The sequence below is a fragment of the Uloborus diversus genome, chromosome 7 (assembly GCF_026930045.1).
Source record: "Uloborus diversus isolate 005 chromosome 7, Udiv.v.3.1, whole genome shotgun sequence".
In the NCBI taxonomy this organism is placed as follows: Eukaryota; Metazoa; Arthropoda; class Arachnida; order Araneae; family Uloboridae; genus Uloborus; species Uloborus diversus.
Genome location: NC_072737.1, coordinates 119,868,915 through 119,894,766, shown reverse-complemented (window position 1 = coordinate 119,894,766; position 25,852 = coordinate 119,868,915). Strand labels below are relative to the sequence as shown.

Genomic DNA, 25,852 nt, shown 5'->3' with positions numbered 1-25,852 from the left:
CCCTACATATTTTGTTGCAGGGGGCAAAAATGTATGGATCCGGGTCTGCTCTTTTCAGCAGAATTCCTGTGTTGCTACAACATATTGCAACTGCAAGAAAAGACTTAGAACTTTTCTACTGACACCTATTTTCATTGAACAGAGTACAAAAAGCTGTCTCAAATAGAACAACAAATGAAAAACGAGTTTGGAGAATCAAGAGCAGCATAAGCTTTATGCTGCTGTTTAGCTAGTAAAATGCTAGTATTTCATCAAAGCATTAAAAACATTCTTTTAAAGCTATCAAAAAAAAAATAATAATTATTATTATTATAAATAAATAAATAATAAAATAAAATGATATGCTGAAGAAAGTTTAAAAAAATAAACCAAGTGGTCAACTTACAAAGGGTTTTTTAAAATACTCCAGACCAAATTTGGCATACATTACTATGCTATACTCAAGATAGGCAGGTGGTCAAGTTATAGAGGTTTTCCTTCATTATATGAGATAGCACTAATTTCGTTCCTGTCAAAAGCGGTCAACATAGACAGGTGGTCAACTTACAAGGGTAGTCAATTTTACAGGTTTTACTGTATTCGCAATCTTCAAAACTAGTTCTTAACTATTGTCGAGGTGCTAATGAATCAATGGAAGACTAGAGCATACTGGTCAGAATTATAACAAACAATAAAACATTTTTGACCTCTCTCCCTCTCATCATTTTTACACACGCATTCATCATGCAGAATTGTGCCACTTCCAGAAAATTTAGAAAAAATTTAAAGAAATCAAATCGTCTGATCCAGCTATGAAACGGACACCAACTTTATGCCGTCTGTGATGTTCCCTTCATTGAAAAAGAGACACGGTCATTAGATTTTGGAAAGAGTACCAGGGTCGTCGCTAGGTCAAAAAAACTGGGGGGGGGGGGGGGACGCTTTTGTCGGCCCTTTAATTGTTTAAACGCATGTTCCAATATGCAGAGAGAAGATTTGGCTTCTGTTTTAGCAGGGATAGTCATATTACTAGACGTTAGTACTACCAATATAAATTTAATCATAAGGATAATATTCAATCATAATTAGGGGGTGTCGGATGGCTACCTTCTTGCATTATTTCGAAATTGAAGACATAAAAACGCAGTTTTAGACTATATTTTAAGTTTGGGAGGAAGGGGAAGAGGAGCCCCAGGATAGCCTTTCCCGATAATTTTTCCAAATTTAAGTTCTCAACACAATTGTACGTTATATTTAATTATGTTCAGAAGAGGTGGTCCGGGGCTCACCCCTGGGAATTTTCAAGATCGTTATTTAAAAAACACAGTTTTAAATGACCTATGGTGATGTTAAGGGAGGAAGAGTCACGGGGTCATCGTTCTATAATTTTTCAAAATACTTCAAGCACGCATTCCCAATTGTGAATAATTTGTGATTGTGACACGTAAAAGGGAATCTGGGGGCTCTCCCCCGGGAAAAATCTGAAAATTGTAGTTTGAAAAATGCAGATTTAGATGATCTGTGGTGATATTAAGGGGAAAAGAGATGCGCCCCCCCCCGAATTTTTTTTAAATTTTGAGGCCTTAAAAAACGCGATTGTAGAATTTTTTTTGTTAAAATTTAGTGCACCGCCAGATTCTTGAAATTAAAGCTCCGAAAACGTAATTTAAGGCAACCTTCGATGAAAGGGGGAAGGGAGAGTTTTGAAGGGGCTCGAGGCCAGAAATGTTTCGTAATTGAAGCACTAAAAGCGAGATTTAAAACATTTTTCGATGTTGGCGAGAGGGGTGGGGGTGGGGGGGGCATTCTCTCGAAAAAATTTCGATCTGTTGAAACCGAAGTTTTAGAAAATTTTTGGTTATGTTAATGGGTGGAGAGATTCGGAGTCCTCCCCTGGCAAATTTTCAAAACTGAAATTCAGTTAACGCAATCGTAGACGATTTTAAATACTGTTAGGGAAGTAGAAGGTTTTGGAGATCTCCCCAGAAAAATTTTCTGAATTGAAGCCTTAACAATGAAATTTTTGAGGATCTTCGGTAATATTTGGAAAACGGCAGTTTCGGAACACCTCAGAGAGTTTTTTTTTAAATTAAAGTCCAAAAGACGAAATTTATTCGACCTTGAATGATGATGAATGATTAATTGAGAGAGCGTTTCTCGGAGGTTACGTTGGGAGCACTCTCACGGCTTTTCGAAATTGTAGTCCTAAATACTTAGGTGTAGGCCGCACCTTTAATGATGTTAGGGTAAGGAGTGGGGTTTGAGAACGTTTTCTCGGGATTTTTTCAAAACCAAAGTTTTAAAAACTCACTTCCAGGCCAGCTTTGGGGACGCAAAAAAAAAAAAAAAAAAGGGTTTGGAGTTCCGCACTCTTCTTTTCAGTTTGGCTATTTCTCTCCTATCCAGTGGCGTACCGAAGGGGGGGGGCGGCGGAGGGGGCAGTCCGCCCCAGGCCCCGCTTTGACATAGGCCCCCAAATCTCAATTTTTTGTTTCACCAATATTGTCGCGTATCTTGGTTTGAATGCTTAAACAAGTTGGCTTAATAAATCATGATTTTTTTAAAGATCAAATATTTGTTCAGGGATACAATCAATACCTCTTCGGGATCAATGGAGGGTTTATGATACCCAGGCCCCGCTTTGACATAGGCCCCAAAATTTTAATTCTTTTTCTTTTTCGCCAGACGTGCCTTATGTCATGGTTTAGATAAATAAAAAGTTGGCTTTTTATGTAGAATGAATATTTTCTCAGTGACTCTTGCCTAAGCAAAGAGAGGGCAAATTATGTCCCACAGGCCCCGCTTTGACATAAGCCCCGAAGTTGTATCTTATTTTTTCCAGTAGATCTGTCATATACATCATGATTAGAAATATTAATCACTTACCTATATATGCGAGTATATATCATAAATTTTGTTAAATATGACTTTTTTTCATAGTGACCCGTCCTAGTGTACAAAGGCACATGAGCGCTTGGGCCACGAATTTAATGGGGGCCCCAAATTTTTAAATTAACTAAACCTATAAAAATCATTTGCTTTTATTTTGTTAAGTGCTTTCAGCAAAGTTTTATGCATTTTTTTTTCGAACAATTTATAGAAAAAAACTAATGCATAACAGATGCACGTTTATAATTTTTGATCATTACAGTATACAGCTAAAATATCTGTTTTATGTTTTGTTTTGTGTATTAAGACTACGATGGTCTAGTCTTAATTCATACACTATTTTTGAAACCAAATTCAAACGGTATACGCCCTAAATGTCGCGGCCAAAATGTCGCGGGCCAAAATGTCGCGGCCAAAATGTCGCCGTCCCAAAATGACGCCGTACCAAAATGTCGCCGTCCCAAAATGTCGCCGGTCCAAAATGTCGCCGTCCCAAAATGTCGCCGGTCCAAAATGTCGCCGTCCCAAAATGTCGCCAGTCCAAAATGTCGCCAGTCCAAAATGTCGCCGGTCCAAAATGTCGCCGTCCCAAAATGTCGCCAGTCCAAAATGTCGCCAGTCCAAAATGTCGCCAGTCCAAAATGTCGCCAGTCCAAAATGTCGCCGGTCCAAAATGTCGCCGGTCCAAAATGTCGCCGGTCCAAAATGTCGCCGGCCCAAAATGCCGCCAGTCCTCAATGTCGCCGGCCCAAAATGTCGCCAGTATAAAATATCGCCGGTCCAAAATGTCGCCGGCCCAAAATGTCGCCAGTCCAAAATGTCGCCGGTCGAAAATGTCGCCGGTCCAAAATGTCGCCGGCGCAAAATTCGCTAGTTCAATTGGTACGAAAAATTTAAATGTACGTCGATGCTTTTCAGCATAAAAGTTGCGAAAGAATATTAATTGCCTTTCAAAGTAAGTTCCTTCAAAAATTCCAAACGTTTTCTCCTGTCTTAATTCGTAAACATCAGATTAATTCCAGAAAATTAATAGTTTTCAGATAAACATACGTTTTTCTATATACTATTACGAACGTAAACATGCGAAAGGCTGCTGCAACGGATTTCTCTTTCTCGTTTAATCTGATTAATAATAATACTCAAGATGTAACGCAAAGGATCAAGATGTAACGCAAGGATTCAGACAAAAAATTGGTATGGAAGTAAAACTAAACTGTTCTAAAGGCGAATGAAAGAATAGTGAGGCGCGATGTGAATATGGCAAGAGAATAGGCGGTTTGTATTTTTTGGCGTAATGAAGTAAAAACAAATAACTCCTTCACTCTAGCATATTATTACTTTAGCGACAAGTCAGTCATTTAGGGGATCAGGTGGAATGGCCCCCGACTTTGAATTTTTTTTTATATATACAAGTGGAAGTGCTTTTTATAGCAATCCTATGAAATTTGCATTGGTTATTAGGGTGGGCCGAAAAAACTTTTTTTGGAAATCTGTTTTTGGATGGTGCGGAAAAGTTGCTATATGGGCCCGTTATTACCCATAAAAAATTTCGCTAAATTTGTTTAATATTTAGCCGGCGCTATTTGACCTTGAAAAACTGAAAAAAAGGGCAAAAATGCACTTTTTCCAAATAAATAAATAAATAAATAAATAAATAAAATGGAGGGGGGGTTAAAAATGAAAGTTTGAAGCTAGTTTCAGCAAACATTAGAAGTATCTGTCAGTGAATTAGTTGAAATCCTCAAAGACTTTTATACATTTCATAGAATATTTAGCTACGCTCCTTTAAGACTGACACATGGGAAAAATGAAAAAAAAAAAAAAATAAAGTAGTTTCAAAATAAGTAAATACTGAAATGTTACGCAATACGTTACTTAGAAAAAACAGTGAAAATTCAATCAATTTTATGCGACACTTGTACGCCAATTTTAAAAAATGCACACACTCAAATAAAAAATAGTTACATAAGATGCTAATTTTTTAATCTTCGGTTCCAATTGTTTCTCCTGGATAATAAACGGCGCTCAACTGCTTCTATTATTCCTAAGATTATGTTATAACTATTTTATATATGTTTGACAAATAGAGCCCTTGAGTATTAAAAAAATGTGAATCATCTGAAGTCTTTTAAACGGGAGCCGGACATTTCGAATGTCATTGCATTATTATCTTTGTTTTGGCATACAACACGACTGTTATGTAGAAACGCGCGAAAAAGAAAATAACGCGAGCAAACACAAGTAGTCTTCTATTTGGACCTGGAAGAGATTTGTCTCCTCCCGATGTTTTATTTCTTCCAACATATGAGGACATTATCAGATCTTATCAAATCACTAAGATGCAAATAAAGGGAGAAGGAAGTAAGCAACCATCTTCAGCAAGTGTGGCCGCTGTAGTTGCAAAAAAAGTTATTGATATTTGGGGGCGTGCTTCCCTTCCCCTTGTTTCGATAAGAAGAGTGATTACCATGATTTTATCTTATTATTCTAAATATAATAGCGAATAGCGCAACAAAAAATACTAAAAATATAAAGACGTAACTTTTACAATCAAAGCTTAGGCAAATTTAAAGCAGAGGCTACGACTTTGACGTTTGTGCCTGCAAATGCGCAGATTTATATTCGTGTAATTGCAGAAAAAAAGCAAAAGTCCCTGATAGAGAAAAACAATTTCTAATTGATCAAAGGACAGTAAGAAAAATGGCTATTGGAAAAGTGGATAAGGTAACAAATAATGCATATTTCGCTCATCCTGAACAGCTACTGTTGACAATGTTGTTTGACTCAAGAAAATACATTCGGGAATTAGCTGTTAGGTGCATTCTGAACTCTAGAAATAAGAAGATGAAGAACTCGGATGGTTACGATATTTAAGCGTCCTAAATTTAATTTTGAAGCCATTGATAATGTTGATTTAGTTCATTGGGCAAAACTGTGTTGCAACAGAGCCACCTCTTACAATGCATCTAAAAGACCAACAATTGAAAAAAATGTGCAAAGAACAGCCTACAGAGTTCACTTTCGAGAAATTTCCCTGTCACACGGAAGCTGTGGAACGTTGTGTGAAACTAAAAACCGAGGCTGCCATAAAAGTTCGTGGTGAAACTGCACGAGATGGATACATTCGTCCCAAACTTCAAGCTAGGAAAGAACTTCCATCATTTGATAACAAGGGACAATATTATTCCAAAAAATAATATTCATTATGCATGAGGTATTATAAATCAAATTTGAAGATTTCTTTTTCAAAATTTTACTATCTTTATATGTAATTCTAGAAAATGTATGATATTATTGCGTGATAATAATTATTAAGATTAATAGTGCTATTTAATTAATTAGTCTATGATTTTATTTTGAAAAATAATTTTCACAATGGTTTTAAAAAAATTCAATATTTTTTCATTTTACTCCAATTTTTTGATGTCCGAAAGGAGCGGTTAAATACTCATTAAAATCAATGAAACATTTTATGGGCTCGAACTGGCTCATTATATAACATTTTCGGTGCATTCCAGCAAAATATTTGGAATTTAGTTTTTTAAAAGAAATTTCGACAAAAATTCATTTTTCTCATTTTTTTCGGTTTTTTAGTGTCAAATAGCGCCGGCTAGATATTTTTTAATATCCAAGAAATTTTTTGTGAGTGCTAACTAGCTCATCACGCAACTTTTGCGCGCTATCCAAAAATTGATTTCGAAAAAAAAAATTTTTCGGCTTTTTTCGGCCCACCCTATTGGTTATATGCCCGTTATCCTCCCTCTCCCCTTTCACTGGAAAAATTCGAAATCACGGGCCAGAGTGGAAATTTAATTTTCTCATAGATTTTTTAACATCACCCTAAGAACTGTAAAAAAAAAAACTGGAGAGGACATTTGTATGTCCTTTGCGACCGGGATTTTGGGACAGCAAAACAAATGTTTAACAGAGATGACAGATTATTGCCGTGGAAACTCCCATGTCTTATGAGTAAAATTCTGAAATTACAACGAAATGTTCACCGTCAAATCTTTTGAAATCAATGAAACCCGTAACTGCTAAAACAGGTGTCTTTCACTCAGATTTTTGAAAAACGACTCTACGCGATGACAAATATTTTCAATTCTCAATATTCATGAAATTTATATATTCGATAGAACATCAAGGGCGACAATTTCAGAATAGCTATTTTATTAGAGGTTTTCAAAAGGATACTTTCATGCTTGCGAAGTAGCGCTTGTCAGCTGAATCACATTTTACCAATTTTAAATAGAAAAGAAAAAATTTCATAATGTAGGGTGAAATAACTGATATCAATGAGATTATTCAGATCAATTTTGACCTAGACTTATTTTTAAAATGAGTTTCAAAAAGTAATAGTTCCAGCTCAATATAGCTTGGTAATTCAGAAAGAAAAGAATACTGATAATAATAATAATAAACAAATAAGTTTTCCCTCTCAGAAAAAATTGCTGTTTTAATTATTGAATTTTTACTACGCAAATTGTATAAGAATGCAAACTCAGTTTTTATTTAACACCCACGCTAGTTAAAGTGCTACAAAAATGAGAGGAATACACGGCTAATTTAGATTTTATTGATATCTTGCTCAACCTCTCATATTTAAATTCAGTATATTTTTCATTGTTTATTTAATTACACTGACTCACGTGAACGATTACGAAACTCAACTTAGAACGAAAATAAGGCTTGTTTTCGTTCAATTTCACTTGCATACTACATTTTTGTATGAATCCTCGCATTACTTCTTGAGATATAGCAGTCACATAAAACGATAAAAATTATTCGGTGATCCATCCTTTTGGGATGACTGAAGCCAAAAATAAATGAGCAACTCGCCCTTTAAGATATACCTGTAGACCAAATTTTGTCTTAACCCTTGTACAGTAGACCCTCGTTTTACGCGGGTGTTATGTTCCACGGAAATGCTGCGTAAATCGAAACCGCGTAAATTGAGACCTAATATCAAAAATAGGGAATGGGTTCAAAATAGGGATTAGGTTCCGTAGATAAAAAAAATACTTCATTCTAGTGATGACTAATTGTATAAAAAGTTTAATGTGTACTTATATCGATTTTTATGCATAATATGCATAAAGAAAACAAACTAATTTCGTGTTCTGTTTATGAAGAAGAGCTGGCTATGATAGTCTTTTGGTAGTCATTAAGATTTTTTCCTCTAATTCTTTGCTGAGCATTAACGCATCCATGACCACTTGCGTCATTTCCTTGATAAAATCTTCCTTTACTAACAAATCAGAAAAAAGATTATTTCTATTGTCCACGAATGGTTCAAAATTTTCAATGTGAGCGTTTTTGGTTGTGTGTCACCGGAGTCGGTATCCTCGTTTGTTTTGACCTCCTTTGTCACTCCTAAAAGCTCTTCTTCCAGTGAGTTCTGAACTGTGTGAGTTTAATCACTTTACTTCTAATGGAAAAAGCTCTGGAACCAATCGCAAAAAATGTCTCCAAGGACCCAAGTTCGATTATTAGCACGCCCAAATGCAGTTAGTTACGATTAATCTGCAATCTATAGGAGCTTGGGTTTTGAAAGAGAGAAAAATGTTATCTGTTTGCATTGCCGCATCAGCGTAAAACCGAAACTCATCTGCCTAAATAAAATAAAGGTGCCAAATCTTCAACCGCGTATAATCGAAACCGCGTAAAATAAACCTGCTGAAAACGAGGGTCTACTGTATTACTTTTTGAGATATATCAGTCACAGATAATAAAAAAGAAAGGAAAAAAAACATTCGATTGCTCCACCCTCTGGTGTTATTGGCCCCAAAATCTGTCCCCCTGCTGCTTCCTAACATTTTATTTGATTCCGTTCATCATTTTTTGAGCAATGACAGTCACGCATATCGATGAAAACGTTCAGTTACTCCACTATCTTGAACGAATTGACGCAAAAAAAACCACGCAGCCCTAAATCATATATGGGTACTTGCGGGTATCGTTCGAATTCTTACTACAGGTTTTGACGTAGAATGGCCCCAAAAAGTCGGTCACATACAAACGCACACTATTCTTGAAGAAGTTTAAAATAATTTATCGAACGTCAGAACTGAACGCCGTCAGAACGTTTTACAGTTGGTAGATAGCGAGTCACAAGAAATAAGATAACGTAACGCTTGTATTCTATTTGTTTGCTGAAAAACAGCCGAGAGTTGCGAACCAAAACGGAATAATCTTTTTAGAATTCATCAAGAAACTCAGTTAGTCCAGTCCCATTTTTAACGGAGACATTCATTAAAGGCAGTAATCATTTATTCTGCAAATTTGGTGTTAAACAGCGTTTTTGTACATTTGCATTTTTCTTACCAACTGAATGAGCGAATTTCGGTTCTACGACATTTTGGACAGGCGACATTTTGGCCCGGCGACATTTTGGATCGGCGACATTTTGAACAGGCGACATTTTGGATCGGCGACATTTTGGCCCGACGACATTTTGGACCGGCGACATTTTGGACCGGCGACATTTTGGACCGGCGACATTTCGGCCCGGCGACATTTCGGCCTGGCGACATTTCGGCCCGGCGACATTTTGGATCGGCGACATTTTGGACCGGCGACATTTTGGACCGGCGACATTTTGGCCCGGCGACATTTTGGCCCGGCGACATTTTGGCCCGGCGACATTTTGGACCGGCGACATTTTGGCCTGGCGACATTTTGGACAAGCGACATTTCGGCCCGGCGACATTTCGGACCGGCGACATTTTGGACCGGCGACATTTTGGCCGCGACATTTTGTCCCGCCACATTTCGGTGGCGACATTTTGACCCCAAACCAATTCAAACATATATAACCAAGAAAGTCCATTCCTAAATGAGAAGTTGTCTATCCTTTGTGGTGTTGGAAAAATCAGTCAGATAAATTTTTCTTTTTATCGGACCCCTTCTGACTCAAGCAAACAGGACTTCCTTTTTGCTATGCCCCTTTCAACAGCGTAAAACTGTTTAATTGGTCAATCCTTCGGAACTTTTGACCTTGACTGCATAATACCTCCTCCCATCCATTCTATACTCGATTGCAAGCTTACTTGACTATGGAGAAATGAGCTGCGGCCAAGCAAAAGAAATAGTTCCTAGCCCCATGGGCGGATTTATGGGGGGGAAAAGGGAGGCAATGCCTCCCCAGTTTGGGAGGACTTTATGTAGTTACAACATATCTTCCAAAATTTTTTTTAAAAAACATTACTTTTTTTTTCTTTGTTGAATAGTTCAGAAGGGCATGGTTGGATTTATAGGAGGGGGGGGGTGCTTAGAGGGCAATGTCCCTCAGTTTTGGGAGGACTTCATATAGTAACATTACATCTTCCAAAACTTTAAGACGAAAAATTTTTTTTTTTTAATAGTTCAATGAAAATGAAGAGGTTCGCGAATGTCCTTTTCTGATGGGAGAAATAAAAAAAAAGAACGTTAAATACAAATAGTACAGCTGTCACTGGGGTGCTGAAAATATGTCTTAATTCACCATTTGACTGAAAATCATTTGGGCAAGTATATAAATGGAACTATAGGCTAAACGAGCTATGCATTCAGCTGCAACACTTATAATAATTGACGATTATTTTTACAAATTAGAACCTAAAACAATGGAAACCCTCCTCCCTCATTTGCGCTAACAGAACGATCTACTCTTTATAATTTGTTTTCTTTCTTTTCAGAATGTTTATTTTCAATTTGCGTGATTTCAAAAACTAGATATTTTGTGTTGTTACAGACGAAAGATTTTGAAGAACCTTCTGAATTCACATGTTCAGATTGGTTAAACTGTAAAAACCCTTTAACTGTAAAAACTGACGAATTTTCGTAAAAATTACAAAAATCTGCAGGCAAGAGTGAGGGAAGGATTTGCCTATAAGATAAACAAGCTATAGCTTAGGGTCACTACTTTGAAGTGGGCCGGTAACTCGCAAAAAATGCATCATTCGCTCCTTAAAAAATGGAAAGTGCTTGAAAAGACTAATTTCATTTTCAAGAGCTTGAAAGCTTTGAATATTTGGAAACGTGTGGCTACAAACCTTAAATTTTAAAATTTCTAACAAATGGTAGGGGGAGGAATGCTAAAATATGTCAAATTCAGCTCCTTGCTACATCCTGCATCAAAAAAGTAAAAATCATGGTTCTTATGTTTGTAACATATTGCTTGAAATAAATTTTTCTGACTCACATGTTTCATATCTTGCTATTTATTTAATCCCGAATGCAGTATTTTGGAAATTCTTTTCTATTGATTGCTTTTATCTTGCTTCTACTGCATATTGTTAATCTGTTTAGCCCAGAAAAAAATGATACACTACCTCCATTCCTTTTCGTTTTCTGCACTGCTTATAATTTAAAAAAAGATTATTGTAATGAGAATTCTATAGTTTATTTTTTCTTTTAGACTTAAAATAGCTGTTTTTTTACGAAGTTTGAACAAGACCTTACAACTGTATAACCTAGTACTCAATTTCAGAGACTGGAAAGTGCAAATGAGTTGCCTTAAATTATTAAATGTTCTAAAATCCTTGAAAAGAATTGGCGCAGTGTAACCTACTAGGGCTCTTGTGCCAAAACACCCAATCTAACCAACCAAACCTTGAAAATAGTTAGACAAGTCTTTGAAACTCCTAAGCAAAGTGTGCTTCAATTTTATTTCTTATCAAGTGTATAAATTATGAATTGTTCAAATAAATAGTATGTTACTCTCATGTTACTTATTTTCTAAATCTGTACACCATTTCTTTTAAAGTATTAACTTACATCACAAAGCACATTTAAATCATAAAACTTTTTTTAAAAAAATTTGTCTATATTTTTCTGAGATTTTCGTCTATCCAATTAACTCTTATAAGGCTTCAAAATGCAGAATTTTATATCCATTTCACAAAATATCCTCCGGACCCCCTAAAATTGGAGATATTCTATATCCAACTTAAAAGAGAGCCCTGCGTCACTCTTGATACCAGTCACCCCTCTTAAGGTCAATTCAAAAAGAATAGCATGAAAACACACATTAATGAAAACGACACACACACAAAAAAAAGGTAAAGCATGGCCTTATTCATCACAGGAAAACAAAACAAAACATGGGGGGGGGGGGGGCAATTAAAAATGTTGCTCCAAAAAGATCCTGACCCCTCCAGGAACTTAGTCCTAAATCCGCCTATGCCTAGCCCTTTGTCCGATAATCGGGGGGAGGGGGGGAATAACGCTCTTCGCTTTAGAAATCGGATTAGTTAGTTAAACCCACGCATACGCAAATTTTTTTTGTCTTAATTTCTGTCGAACATTAAATATTTTTAATTCTACCAGCGAAGCCGCGCGGAGCGTTTTCTCCACTTCAATCAAACGCGCCAGGCAAGTATAGGGTCATACCAGAGTTTTTTTTGTCTGAAGAACATAAAGAGCGTTTTTTTTTTTTTTTTTGTGAGTGAGACCTAGCAGAAAAGTTTTATTTAGATGTGAACGTGTGAATTTCATCCTTATTTAGGTAAGCATGTTTTAAAAATATTTTTCTCTGAGATTAGGTGATGTTATCAGGTAAAAAGTTTCCTTGTGTTGTCTTACTCAAAGGAATAGTAAAGGGTTTTTTTTTCTGTAAAAGCCAATTTTTATCCTAAAATTAATTAAATCTGGAATGCCTAAACGTTTCTGTTCACTGTACTTGGATGTTCAGATGCAATAAATTTTTAAGATACTATATAATTTTAGGACTTTTTTCTGTTTTTGATATTTTCTGACAAATCACAATTTTATTAAAAATATAGTATTTACTTAATTTTACTTAAAACCATGTGTTTTACTGTGGTATTTACAATAGTATCCGAAATCAAACCAACACTACCTGAAATATGTAAAAATGTACTACTTAAAGTAATTACTGTAATATATAGTACGTACATAGTTTGAGAAACTTCAGTTTTAATACCAGGTAGGCCCCCATTTCGAGTAGCGCCCCAGGCCCCCATCTGTCTCGGTACGCCACTGCTCCTATCTTCATTGTAAATTTCAATAATTGATAAACATATTGTGGTAATATTTTTTAAAATTTTCCTTTGCCAAACACGATTATTTGCTTGGATTTTCCATAGTGAAGTTTTCAATTTCCCGCCTAATATTTTTGTTTTTTGCAATACAAGCGTTTGCGGCCTTAGAAAAAGGACTTTTAACATTTTGAATGGATGTAGTAATTTTCTGCGATACCTTAGGTCTCTATTCCACTTCATTTTATTTTAAATATTCCAGCTGCATCTCTTGATCAAACTTGGATTTACTTACGATTTTTACTTTCAAACATTTAGGACTTTTGGTGCGAATATTCATTATAATACTTTGAATCTGTCTTTGCATTTAACTGTTTTTCTTTTTCTCTCTCTTTATCTCTCTATTTCAAATTTATTTCGGCGACCAATACATTTTTCTCCACTTAACAATGATTTTCAAGACAACATTTTTTATCAAAAAAAAAAAAAAAAGTATATACATATGGGAATGTTTTGGCGACCCCTATCGTATGGGCTGTCCTATTTATGTATTTTTATTTTTATTTGTATTTTTTTTTAACTACAGAACCATGAAGCATGGTTTTGAACAACCAGGGCCGCCGAGAGACAAGGCATGCAACATGTTAGTTTGGTCGCTTGTCCTCCCTCCCATTATTCAAATTTTACTCTATGCGCAATATACTTTAATTCAAGTCGAGCCCATAGTTTCCGACTTGGCAGACATACGCACTCTGCGGCCTAGTGAAGAGTGTACTGTACTGAATACTTTTTTGTGTTAATAAAAATGTTTGAAGTGTACATTTCTACGGCCCTTACTTAGATACTCTTGATAAAAGAGAATCATGGATGTTCCTAAATTGTATTTTAAGATTAAAATTTTCTATTCAAATTTGACAGAAAAAATAATTTTTGTCACTATTATTTCACTCGTTCATTTATAATTAATATTTTAAAATTTTAAAACAAAGAAGAGTTTTCCTTTTTCTTCGTTAGTTGCATCGCTAAAATGAAATTGACAGCCGCACTTAAGAAAAACGGGGAGGGAGGGGGGGGGGGGGGCTTGCTACGACGACGGCCCTGAAAAGTGCGCGGAAAAAGCATTATGAATGCATCTATTTCTTGTTGAATGAGTTTAAATATTTTTTCTTTCCAAAATTCAAAATTTTCATTTTCTAAAAAAAAAAAAACCCTTCTGGAAAAAAAATCCCCCCCCCCCCAAAATTTTGATGGCGCAACTTGCGCCATAATCCCCCCTGTGGGCACCCCTGGGAAGGGGGGCCCAGCTACCAAACTGACATTTGCCCCGTCTTGGCTCTCGGCGTCACTGAGTGCAAGTCGAATCAATATTACTTAGTATATTTTTAAACGAAGAAACAGATTGGACATATAAAAACGATATAGCTAAACCTTTTTTTTTTTAAAGTCTTTTCAGTCTTCACAGGAAATTTGGTATCGTTTTCGTTTTATTCAAGGTTCGACATTTCGACATTCGGAAAAATCTGTGTTGTTGATGTATCTCTAAATGTTGATCTGCGTTAGACGCGTTTTTGTTTTTGATTTTGTGTTCTTCATTTGACTGAACAACTATTGCATATACGTATGTATGTGCTACCAAAAACAAAAAACATGAACAATGCTTGTTAGCTTAGTTATGTTTACTTGTCTTCGGGTATGAGTAGAGGCTATGTATGTATTCATGAATTTATTTCAAGAAACTTTTCAGATCTGCACAAACCTACAAATTCTATTTCAAGTCTAGGAAGAACACTGTTAATGTCAGTCGAGAATGGCAAGGAAACATTTCTTTAAAAAATTTCTCTCGCGGAAATCAGAAAATCTGCATTTGAATTCTACTTTCGGATTTGAAATGCAGTGTACTTAATTATCCGTGTTCAATGTTGCACTTTTATTCAACAAATCTGTCAATTTTGGAATGTGAATGGTATTCTTGTTTTACAATTGACTTTGCCATGGAATTTTTTTCTCAAAAGCTCTCTTCAAATCTCAGGCTAACCTGGAAGTTAGGAAAAATTACTATTTTAATAGGGTTGTTGACACTTGGAACAGCTTTCCGACAAAGGCTTTAACTTACAAGGGGGTGGATAATTTTGAGAGGGTTATTGATCTTTATTAGGAACTAATAAACTGACTAGGATCAGCCTATTTGGACCCAAGAGCCTGTTGCTGGTCGTCACATTTGTATTTGTATAAATTCATAAAGATGAACAAGTTGACCTTTCTCCAGTAAACTGTTGAAATTTTGCCTGTGATGATAGCCTTTCGAACCGGATAAAATTAACCACTGACTACAACAGTCATGAATTGGAAGTTTGAGAAGAACGTTTTAAAAATTTTCTTGATTTATGATACAGTGGAAAGCCATTATAGTGTTATTTCCACATGCTTTCGCATCTAATTTAAATGGTTATAGCCATGGGCATGAACAGAAATTTTGGGACTCGTCACAGATTTCTTTTAACGGCTTCCCCTCCACATTGTTTATCACTACTTCTCAACAAAAATTTCACCCCCTCCCCATTTTAAAAATCTGTGCCCCCTTCAGATTCGGTCCTGGCCAACAGGTGTCCCCTTTCCCCACTGTCCACGCCCCTGGTATTGCTGCAGAACCGATTTCAGCAGGAACCAGCGGAGCGACAGGGCGGGGGGAGGATTCAATCACCTATAGCCCTTGGTTTTAACACATATTGCTAACTCCTACTTGGTAGTTTATGCATATGTTTGGATTGTTATGACTAATTCCTCCCCCTTGAAGGTAAACCCTGGTTACGCTAGTGCATTAGGGGAAAAGATTCAAGCGAAGGATTACTCACCCGCAGAAGCTGCTACCAGCACAGCTGCGAATACCTGGAAAAAAAAAAGAAAAAGAAATAAATTAAAAAAAAAAAAAAAAAAAAATATATATATATATATATATATATATATATATATATATATATATATATATATATATATATATATATATATATATATATATATATATATATATATATATATATATATAAATAATAATAATGAGAAGTATTTTAATAGCAAGCATTTTAAATGAGTTTTTTTTTTTTTTTTTGAGCAATCAAGATTGCATATTGTCCTAACTTTGTCCAAAACCTGAAGTTGATCTCGAATCGTTCAAACCTTTTGTCTTTGTAATTGATCGATACGAATCACCAGGTGATCCTTTTTAATTTCATTTATTAATTTGAACAGACAATCATCTTCCACAGACCTTAGAACAGCATGGAAAACGAATCGGTTGTTCACGCATCCACGTCTACTGTACCATTCACGACTGTGTGGTGCGGGTTTGGTGGTACGTCGACCACGAAAGAAGCCGTTGTTGACGAAAAAAAAATGAGGAAACAGCATCTAGACTGGGCAAAAGCTCATCAAGGGTGGATTGTCGATCAATGGAAATCAGTTGCGTTTTCGGACGAGTCCAAATTTAATCTGCATGGGTCTGACGGACAGCACACTGTTAGACGCCGCAAAGGAGAGGAATATCATCCCGACTGCATTCGACGCACAGTCAAGCAGCTCGTATCCCAGATGATTTGGGGATGCATTTCTGATCAAGGAGTTGGTGGGCTTCACTTTGTGCAAGGAACAGTAAACGCTCAGTTGTATATTGGCATTTTGGAGGAGACATTGATTCCTACTATCCGGGATCAGTTTACTTTAGTTGCAAACGTCATTTTCCAGGATGATTCTGCTTCGGGGGAAAAACTGGTAAGTAACAATTTAAAAACCTTTATCCTGCCATTAGACTTAAATTGATGGGGTTAAGTAATTTTTTTTCTCTAAATTCACACGCAGGTTCAGAAACGGAAAAAATAGCATAGGGTCAGCGGTTTGCCTTGGCCCGGAAACAGCTCCGACCTAAGTCCGATCGAAAATTGTTGGAATAAAATGGGAGTAGAAGTGAGGAAACATAAGCCAACATCTCTTACAAAACTCCGGTAATCAATAATTCGTGTCTGGCACCACGAATTCAGCAAGGAATACATTCAATCGCTAATCCGTTCAGTGCCCCGTAGATGTCAAGCTGTCATTAAAACTATAGGCGGACAAACAAAATATATTTTATGTTATATTTTATGATGTTCAAACATTTCCATGTTACTTTTGTTTATTTTTGAACAAAAAGAGTGTTACAATTAAAACCTCCACTTACTTTTTCGTCATCCACTTGGCAACGTGGATGCACTTTACATTATACTTGTTACAGTTTTGGCCATGTATTTCCATAAATAAATTATTTTCAAATAAAAAAAGAACCGACTTCAAAAAACAAAGAGGAACTAAAAAGTAAAAAATTATTGACCATACTATAACATACGATTCCCTACCCAAACGTATAAATAAAATTTATTTTACAATTCCTATACAAAAATCAACTAAAATAAACACCTAATGAAATAAACACTGATTTTAATTACTATACGATGAATTATTTTAATACCTAACTAATTATATACGATCTCTTAATTTTCAATAACCATTTGAAGTCGGGGCCTCCTAAAAACTACTACATAACGTAACTGAGTAGGTTTAGTTTTAGAGACTATGGCGTTTTGTTAAATAAGTGTTTTTACTCAGGATTTCGTGGGTTGTCAGTTCTGGCGGAAAGATTTTTGAAAACTCGCGTCGACCATGTTACTGTAACGCCGCTAACTTTCAAAATGTTAATATTTATCAGGGTTCTTTTTGCATGATATTTGATGCAAGTAACAAATCTGAAAAGGCAAATTGAAATTTTGGACTAATGATAACTTTTAGAAATATCGAGTAATCACACGGTTGTTTGAGATCCTTGAATGCAAAGCCTTTAGTTTGTCAGAAACGAACTAAAGTTGTTTATTTATTTATATATTTTTGAACTGCTTTCTCAGGTGTTGACTGATTTTCCCGAAACTTAGGTGGGAAAAAAGTATGATTTTTTAAAGAAGACAATAAGGAATTTTTCGGTAGCATTTCTGGCTTCTTTGATGTTTATTATCAACTAAAAGACACTGCTTTAAATTTCATCATAAAACTCGAAACCACGTTTATTACTTTCGACCAACCCGTTATACATGATAAGCATAAATTAGATAAACGAATTCCTGATTTACGCATTGGGGAAAAAAAGAAACAATTTAACTTACCAAAATTGCAAGATTCATCATTTTGCTCTGTAAGTACTTAAGTTTTCAAAATTTGTTATCTAAGAGAAAGAAAACACATTGGTAAAAGAAATCAAATTAGTATCTATTACTTTCATTTTCCGGAATATTAGGGGATAAATATTGTTCATAGTTTGTCCAGTGGATGTAGCAACTTTAGATTTTTGTTGCTGCATCTACTGAACAAGTTTGAAATAATTTTTCACATGTTATTTCAGCACTAGCAAAAATACCCGGCGTTGCCTAGGTCAATAATAGCTATGAGAAACTATCGCTACTTTCATTCGTTTTCTGTTTTAACTGAAAGAATCATAACACTCCGGTTTGACGTAATTAAAAATCGGGCTTCTACCCATAAAAGTAAAATGGCAATAAGTATGAAGAACAAAATAGTATTCTTTTAGAAATAAAAAGATGACATTTAAGCATATACAAATTTGAGAAATTTCCAAAATATAAAATTAAACTTCACTTGTTTAAAATGATGTGTCATTTTTTTTTAAACATTTGAATCAAAAACCTTCTCTATATGGTTATTGAAGTACAAACTGTTTAAAAAAATATAGCCACCCCGTAATCCCCCTATACTTGCTTTAGTTATTAGTGGCGTAGCCAGGAAGGTTCGGAGGGGGTGGTCCGCCCCGGCGGCACTTTTCGAGGGGCAGCAAATTAACCACTTTGACAGAGGCGTAGGAACTTTGTAGAAGTAGGGGGAGCTGGGACACATTATGAGAAGTGTCTGGTATGTAAGGGGCAGAAGCAGTGGCCTCTTAAAATATTGGTGGGGGGGGGGGACTTTAAATTTTTTTTCTACATATGAAATTAGCTTCGAAGCTTCCATCTCTTTTTTTTTTTTATCTTGTATCAATTGTTTGTGGAGAGAATGAGGTGATAAAACTTCTGGTTTTGAAAGAAGGTCAGTCAGTACTCGAAGATGAGCACGTAGAAATAGGGGAGTTTCGGGGATCCTCCCCCAGAAAATTTTCAGAATTCTTGTACTAAAAACGAATTTATAGGCGATCTTTGGTAATGTCAAGGGGAGAAAAGGTTTGAATACCTTCCCTGAAAATTTTTCGAAATTAATGTCTTAAAAACGCGATTGTGTACCATATTTTGTTGACTTTAGTGAAAATATGACTCGAAGGATTGTCCTCAATCGATTTTTCGAAGCGATTTAATCTCCCGCCCAATTGAAAAAGTAATTGTAGACAACCTTCAATGATGTCAGAGAAAAAGGCTGTACTAGGGCTCTACTTTGGAAATTTTTAAACTTGAAGTCCTACTAGAGAGCGTTTTTCAATGATGTTATTAGAAAAGGTTCAGAGGTTTCTTCTCGTTAATTTTTTCGAAATTATAGTCGCTAAAACACGAAACTGTGGATCATATTTGTTGCGATTAGGGGTCCAGCAATTTTTTTTAAATTGAAGTCCCAAAAACGGAACATTACATAATCTCTCATGTTTTGGAGGGCAAGGTATTCAGGGACTCTCTTCCGGTAATTTTCAGGGAATTGGAGCCTTGAAAATAAAATTTGAGGTGTTCTGTAATAATTTTGGAGGAAAGGGGAGGCTTCGACAACGTAGTATTTAGAAGAATTTCTTATTTTCTGAGAACTAGAAAAAGGCGTATAGATGAAACAGGAGGGCGGAGAAACAAAACGTTGGAAATGTGTTAAAATGAAGTGTTCGTTATGTATTATATTGTTCAGATAAGTTTTTGTAATAGTCTTTGATAGAAACTATAAAATATTAATATAATAATATTGTTGGGTTTTTTTTTCTGCAACAGTAGATGAAAAGTAACAATTTTGTCATGAAAATATATCTGTAAGTGACGAAAAAATTGTAATTTAGAAAGCAAAAAAACAAGAATAACTGTTACTTCGTAAAGTATAATCTGAGGGGTCAGATAACTTAAAATGAGATAAGTTTTTGGAAAGTTGAAATTATTTGAACAAGTACAAACAACCTTAGCAATCTTTTTTAGTTATATCTGGAGCACCCATGTTATTCATATTTAAATGCCAAACTGACTCATCACCCCCAGCTTGCTAGACACTTAATCTTTTGTCTCAGAATTATAGAGATATTAGCCCAAAAATCAAAAATAGGATGTTTTTTCTAATTTGAGTGGTCTTAAAAATGTATTCTAGACAGAGGTAAATCATAATGCATAACCTTGCTTGGATGTTCCTAAATAATATTCAGAGATTGCATTTGCTTTCAAATTTTGCAGAAAAAACTCTTTTTGACACTTTTATTCTATTTGTTCACTTATTATTTCTATTACATGTTCTTAAGATTGCACATGCACAGGTTTCCTTTCTGCTTTTTTTTCATCATCACTAATATGAAATTGGTGACGCCATTTCTAAAAAAACTGGGGGGGGGGGAGCAAAACCCTTCTTGATGACGGCTCTGGTGCCCTCCCCCCCTCCCCCAAAAAAATGTTTGGTTATGACTGGTACTGATTTTCGCAGGCCGCGGAGTAGAGTCCACTTTCCCGCATTTCGGCAATCAAGAGTGTTTAAACAGTGAAAAAAAAAGGTGAAGGTGAATTCAAGTGCACTGACCACTCCGTCTGCTCACTGTTTTTGTTGCTTATTGGGTAGAAATTCCGAAATTCCCAAAAAAGGCAGATCACATTTTTGAAATCAGGTTTGAGGTAAACAATGTTCGGCAAAAAACAGCAGTGCAAGAATTTTCCGGGGGAGCTGAGCCGGTCTGAAATATTCCAGGGGGAGCTTAAGCTCCCTCAGCTCCCCCGGTTCCGACGCCTATGCACTTTGATGTGGAAAAAAAACGTCTTTTTAAAATAAGAAAATTATGGTTTTAATCTATTACTGCTGGCAAAAAGAAAATCTTCGAGTAGTAAGACTTTTGTGTTACTACCAGATTAAAACTACTTTTATACGAAACTTTCTGCTTTCTTTCAAAAACTTTCAAAAGTCTTTCTTGATAGCATATAACTACAATTCTTTGTTTTTTTTTCTGAGGAATGGCAGTGTACAGTCACGGGACCAATGTTTTTTTAGACTGTAACTGTAGAAGGAGAAGAAAACAATGAATTTTTCAAATTTTCGTTATAAGAAAGTGTTAACAATGGATTTTGAGAGAGATTCTTGAAAACCTACACGAGTGAAACAAAAACTTTTTTTTTAACTCCAGAAAAATGGTGACAAGAGTAAGAAAGGAAGGGGGGGGGGGGGAGGGCTCGGGGGATGAGGGAGAAAATGGTACACGAAACCATTTATTGCTTATCACAGGGGTGGCTTTATATGTTGTAAAGTTTACTTTTATTTCTCATTCATTACAAGAGTTCTCTATTTCAAAAGAAGTAAAAGGTATTTCTGTTTTCTCTGTTCTGAGAGTAGAAAACCTATCCGACAACGTTGGATCGCATGTTATTCCATTCCTTATGGGAGGTAAACGAATTCCTTTTTTCAACGTTTGGTTTGGTTCCTCAACCTGGCCAAACATAGACTAAAATTGTTTTTTAGCGCATTCAGTTTCAAATTATTCCGGTTGGGAACTTCTCCTACCATTAGTCTAACTGCGTGAAAAATAGCTTTAAAATGTTTTTTCGAGGGAGAGCTCTCGAATTTTTCATCTCTTTTCCTGATGTCCCCGAAGACATAGCTTAGAAATACGGTTTTAGACCTCAATGTTTAAAAATTTCTATGTACAACCCCGAACCCTGTCTTTTTCTCTAGTAGCAAATACAGCCAAAAGGTACACATTTAGACCTTTAAATTCTGAACATTTTCCTGGAGAAAATTCCTACCCTCTCTTTTAAGGGCTCAACATATAGCCTAAAATTACGTTTTTAAAACTTCGATACTTCAATATCAATTAGTGAAAACAGTATTTGAACCTTGACTATCCTTGATCTCCTAACGTCATTAAGATAGCTTAAAATACGTTTTTAGGACTTCAGTTTCGGAATTTTTCCGAGAGAGATACTTTAACACCCCCCCCCCCCCAATTCATCTAACATCTCCATAGATTTAAACTGCGTTTTGGAAACTTCAATCTTAAAAATTTTCCGAGGAAGAAAAGTCGAACTCCTCAGACCTTTTTCTAACGTCCTCAAAGATAGCCTAATATTTCGTTCACAGAAATTCGCGTGGGTGGAAAACTCGTAAATCCTTCCTTCTCAAAGATAGCCAAAAATTAACTTCAGCTTTAAGAAAGATTTTGAGAGGGGAAACCTCCCCCTGCCCCCTTTTGCTCCTAACATTATCAAAATCAAACAAAGCCTGAAGTCGGGCGTCAATTACGGAATTTTTCCATGAGAGAGCTGCCTGACTTCACAACATTTTTGGTGCCATTAAGTGTTAGGGAATCCTTTAACGCCACCAAGCATAGCCTAGAATTGCGTTTTTGAGACTTATAAAACAATTTTCAAAGAAAGAAGCCAAACCTTCCCATTCCAATAAATCACCAAAAATACATTTAAAATTGATTTCAACTAAAAAAAGTATTTCAGTAAGAAACCTCAGCGTCCCTCTCTCCCCTAAAGGCTACAACTACGTTAGAATACACATGCAATTGTGTTGCCAAAGATAGCCTAAAATTGCATATTTCAGAGCTGAAAATTTTCGAATTGAATATCCGACCATTCTCGGTTTTTTAAACCTCTCCACAAAGTAGCCTAAGCTGCATTTTAAACCTTTGTTTTCGGAACATTTCCTTGCAGTGCCCACCGATCGCTTAACGTTAACAATGAAACACTAATAAGACAGACTTTAGTTTTGAAAAAAATCGGGAGCAAACCCAACCCGCTCTTTCCCTTCGCTTTACTAAAAATTGCCTAAAATTGCGATTTTTTATGTAAATTTAGCAATTTTCTATAAGTGTGAACCTCCCATCCCTCTTTCTTTTTTTCTTTCGCAAGTATGTAGAAATTAATTACGCCTTTTTTGTCTTTAATTAAATTTCTAGTTTTAATTTAAACACCCTTGACAGTTTTTTAAATTGGCTATCTCACAATGAAAGGGCGGCAACCACTGTAGCTATGCCACTGGTTATTTTTGGAAATTTCAATTATTGTGGGTACTAACTGCGATTTAAAATGTTTCCAAATTTGCGGTAATGGTTTTGGGATACCCCTGCCTACTTTGTATAACTGTCTGTTACTAGTTTTCATCAAAAAAGATATTGTCGCCAAATAATGAGATACTTCTGGTGACCATAAAATGATGCTAGACATTTTCATCCGAAATGTTTTCAAAATAAGTAGTAAAAGTTGGCAATTGTTTGAAGTTGTGCGCAAAGACAAATTAAAGGAAGTTTTTGTACTGTTTATGGATTTGCTTATGCACAGAGTTAAATATGGCATTGAATAAGATTATTTTAAAATTCGACAAAAGCGGAACAATAGTAGAGTAGTTCGTTCCTGCTTTATGTCTACTTTTTGCGTATTGTTACCCAAAACAAGATAAAACGTGCTTACGTTTTTAATCGGTTTTGGATGGATGATTTATAATATTGTACATCACAAATTAAGCTGTGAAATACCTTTGTCCTATCGATAGTAATATCAGACGATAATTGACTTTTTTTGTGGGTAAGTCTCAGTAGAGTCTTTTATTTTAATTCGTATAAAACTGTATAAAACAATTTTATGTAGAACATTGAACGTTTCAAATAACTCTAGAATGATAAGCAACAGGTAATTACTGTCCATAAGCCAGGGCTAAGGTAGATCTACATGCAAAATACCAACATCCCGGTGATGTTATAACCATTGATATAGTATTAACTGGATGGCACTACTTCTTAATTTTGTTGTTTCAGTGATCGCCGCTTATTTGAATCAAGTTTCTTCGAAACAGTTTCGAGTTCATAAAGCGGCTGATTAAGTAAAGTGGCTAGTTCAATAAAGCTGGATTTTGTTCTGTTTTTGACAATTTGATTCATTAAGAAGGTTGATTCAGTTATCCTCTGATTCAATTAAACGGCGTCCACTGTAGTTTGTTTAATGATGATATTTCGTATCTTTTCAATACGTAATAAAAAATAATTGTGGGGATCTCTTCTTATGTTATTTCTGTTTTGGAGTCAGATTAATCTTTTGTTAAAATCCATCCAACTTAGATCTCTTTTTCCTTTATATCAGAGTGGCCCCCCTCTTTCCAAAAATTTTTTTTTCGACCTCTACACTAAACAAACAACATTATCAAAATTATTTATTTAACTCTTACTAATATTAATTATGCTAAGTATCATCATTAGTATTTTTACATCGAGTATACTAAGACAAATTAAACTGAAGCAATTATTTGATGTGTTCTGACACTTCACTTGTAAATAGTTTTCGAGTATTTAGAGAAACATCTTGAATATAATTTTGATGACCAAAAATTAATCGTGGTTCAGATTCTAAATCAAAAACTTGGATTTTCTGATCAGAATGGCCTTCATTATGTTTTGGACGTACAAATACTATTTCGCCACACAGTATTATTGCTAAAGTATAATATGAAACGTTGCCATAAGCTTCTGTTTTTGCACTGCTATGGAATATCTTAAAACAATAAAAACATGGCAGTTTCCCAATATTTAAATAATGTTTTAATTCCTTAAAATACTATGAATTCGAGAAGAACAAATTAAAAAATTGCCTTCTGAAGCATTCAGCATTCAGTAATAATAAAGCAATTTAAAAATAGTTCTTCTACAATAAATTTTATTTGTTTATTTATTTTACGGATTATATCATTGCTACATATAAAAGCTCAAAATCGAAAATAATTTTTAAAAAGACACAGAAAAATTAAATTTATGCGAAGCTAACAGATTTATTGACTTCTATAAGTTCTATATTGCGAAATTTCACGGGATTGACATTTTAAAAGCAAAGTAATAAGTATTTTGTAACATTGAACGTAAAATTTAAATTCCAAAAAAGAGTTTTTTCTTTGGACTATTGTATTTTTTGAAGTTGAAATTAATGGTACAATTGAAATAACAAAATGCACTTTTAATGATGAAAAAATAAATAAATAAATAAATAATTAAAAAATAATAAATAAATAAACAAATAAAGTTGAAAACATGATTACTAGTCAGTTACCATGTTTTTAGCAAATTTTCTCAAAATCATCCAAAATGTATGTTGAGAATTCAATTATACTGTGAAATTCTGTTTTAAACATACAATAATCCAGGCGAAAAGTTATTCTGCGTAATGTATATTTTGCATTAAATGATACAAAATATTTTCTGTTTAACTTTAAAAATATCAGGCAATCCCCCTAGGAGTTATCTTATTAATAATATTATTATTATTATTTTTGAATGAAGCAAAACTTTTTTCATGCTTAGAAGCAAAAGCTAAGGTACTTACCACTGCAAAACAATGATGTTAACTTCTAAGCTTTGCTAGTCCCAATGTGAGTTTGAACTCTAAACAAGAGAAGTTTCCCTTGATATGCAAGTGGACATCCTTGACCTTTGGATGACTTTAAAGATAGGCTCAATCAAAAGGTCAGCGAAGCTACTGATTCTGAAGATCGCCTGGAGGAAAATTAATATGAAAAATCAGTTGCAGGAACTGGTAATCTTACGCAAATGCTTCGTATGTACCTAATTAAGTATTCTAAGAATGTTTTCAACTTATTTCATTTCTCCGAACATAGAATAATATACTCGTATGGTGCAGAAAAATATGTGTACGTGCTTTGAAAATGTGTTCGTACTAAAGGGGAGATCACGTCATAAAACAAGAATTTAACATCCGGAGAACGAATGAATTAAGTACAGGGTAAGCGTAAAAGAAGATCCTGGTTTTAAAAATTTA

General features: G+C 35.1%; 1 protein-coding gene across 1 annotated transcript in view; it reads right to left on the bottom strand.

Annotated features, from left to right (window-relative positions):
* Positions 1-25,464, bottom strand: part of LOC129226531 (U24-ctenitoxin-Pn1a-like) — a 34,363-nt gene extending 8,899 nt beyond the window's left edge. Inside the window, exons 1-3 of the mRNA XM_054861139.1 lie at positions 25,400-25,464; positions 18,032-18,090; positions 15,701-15,734 (exon numbers count right to left, since the gene is read on the bottom strand). Of these exons, the coding sequence (XP_054717114.1) occupies positions 15,701-15,734; positions 18,032-18,052 (55 nt within the window). The 5' untranslated portion in view covers positions 18,053-18,090; positions 25,400-25,464. The remainder of the gene's footprint in view (positions 1-15,700; positions 15,735-18,031; positions 18,091-25,399) is intronic.
* Between the last annotated feature and the right edge of the window lie 388 nt (positions 25,465-25,852).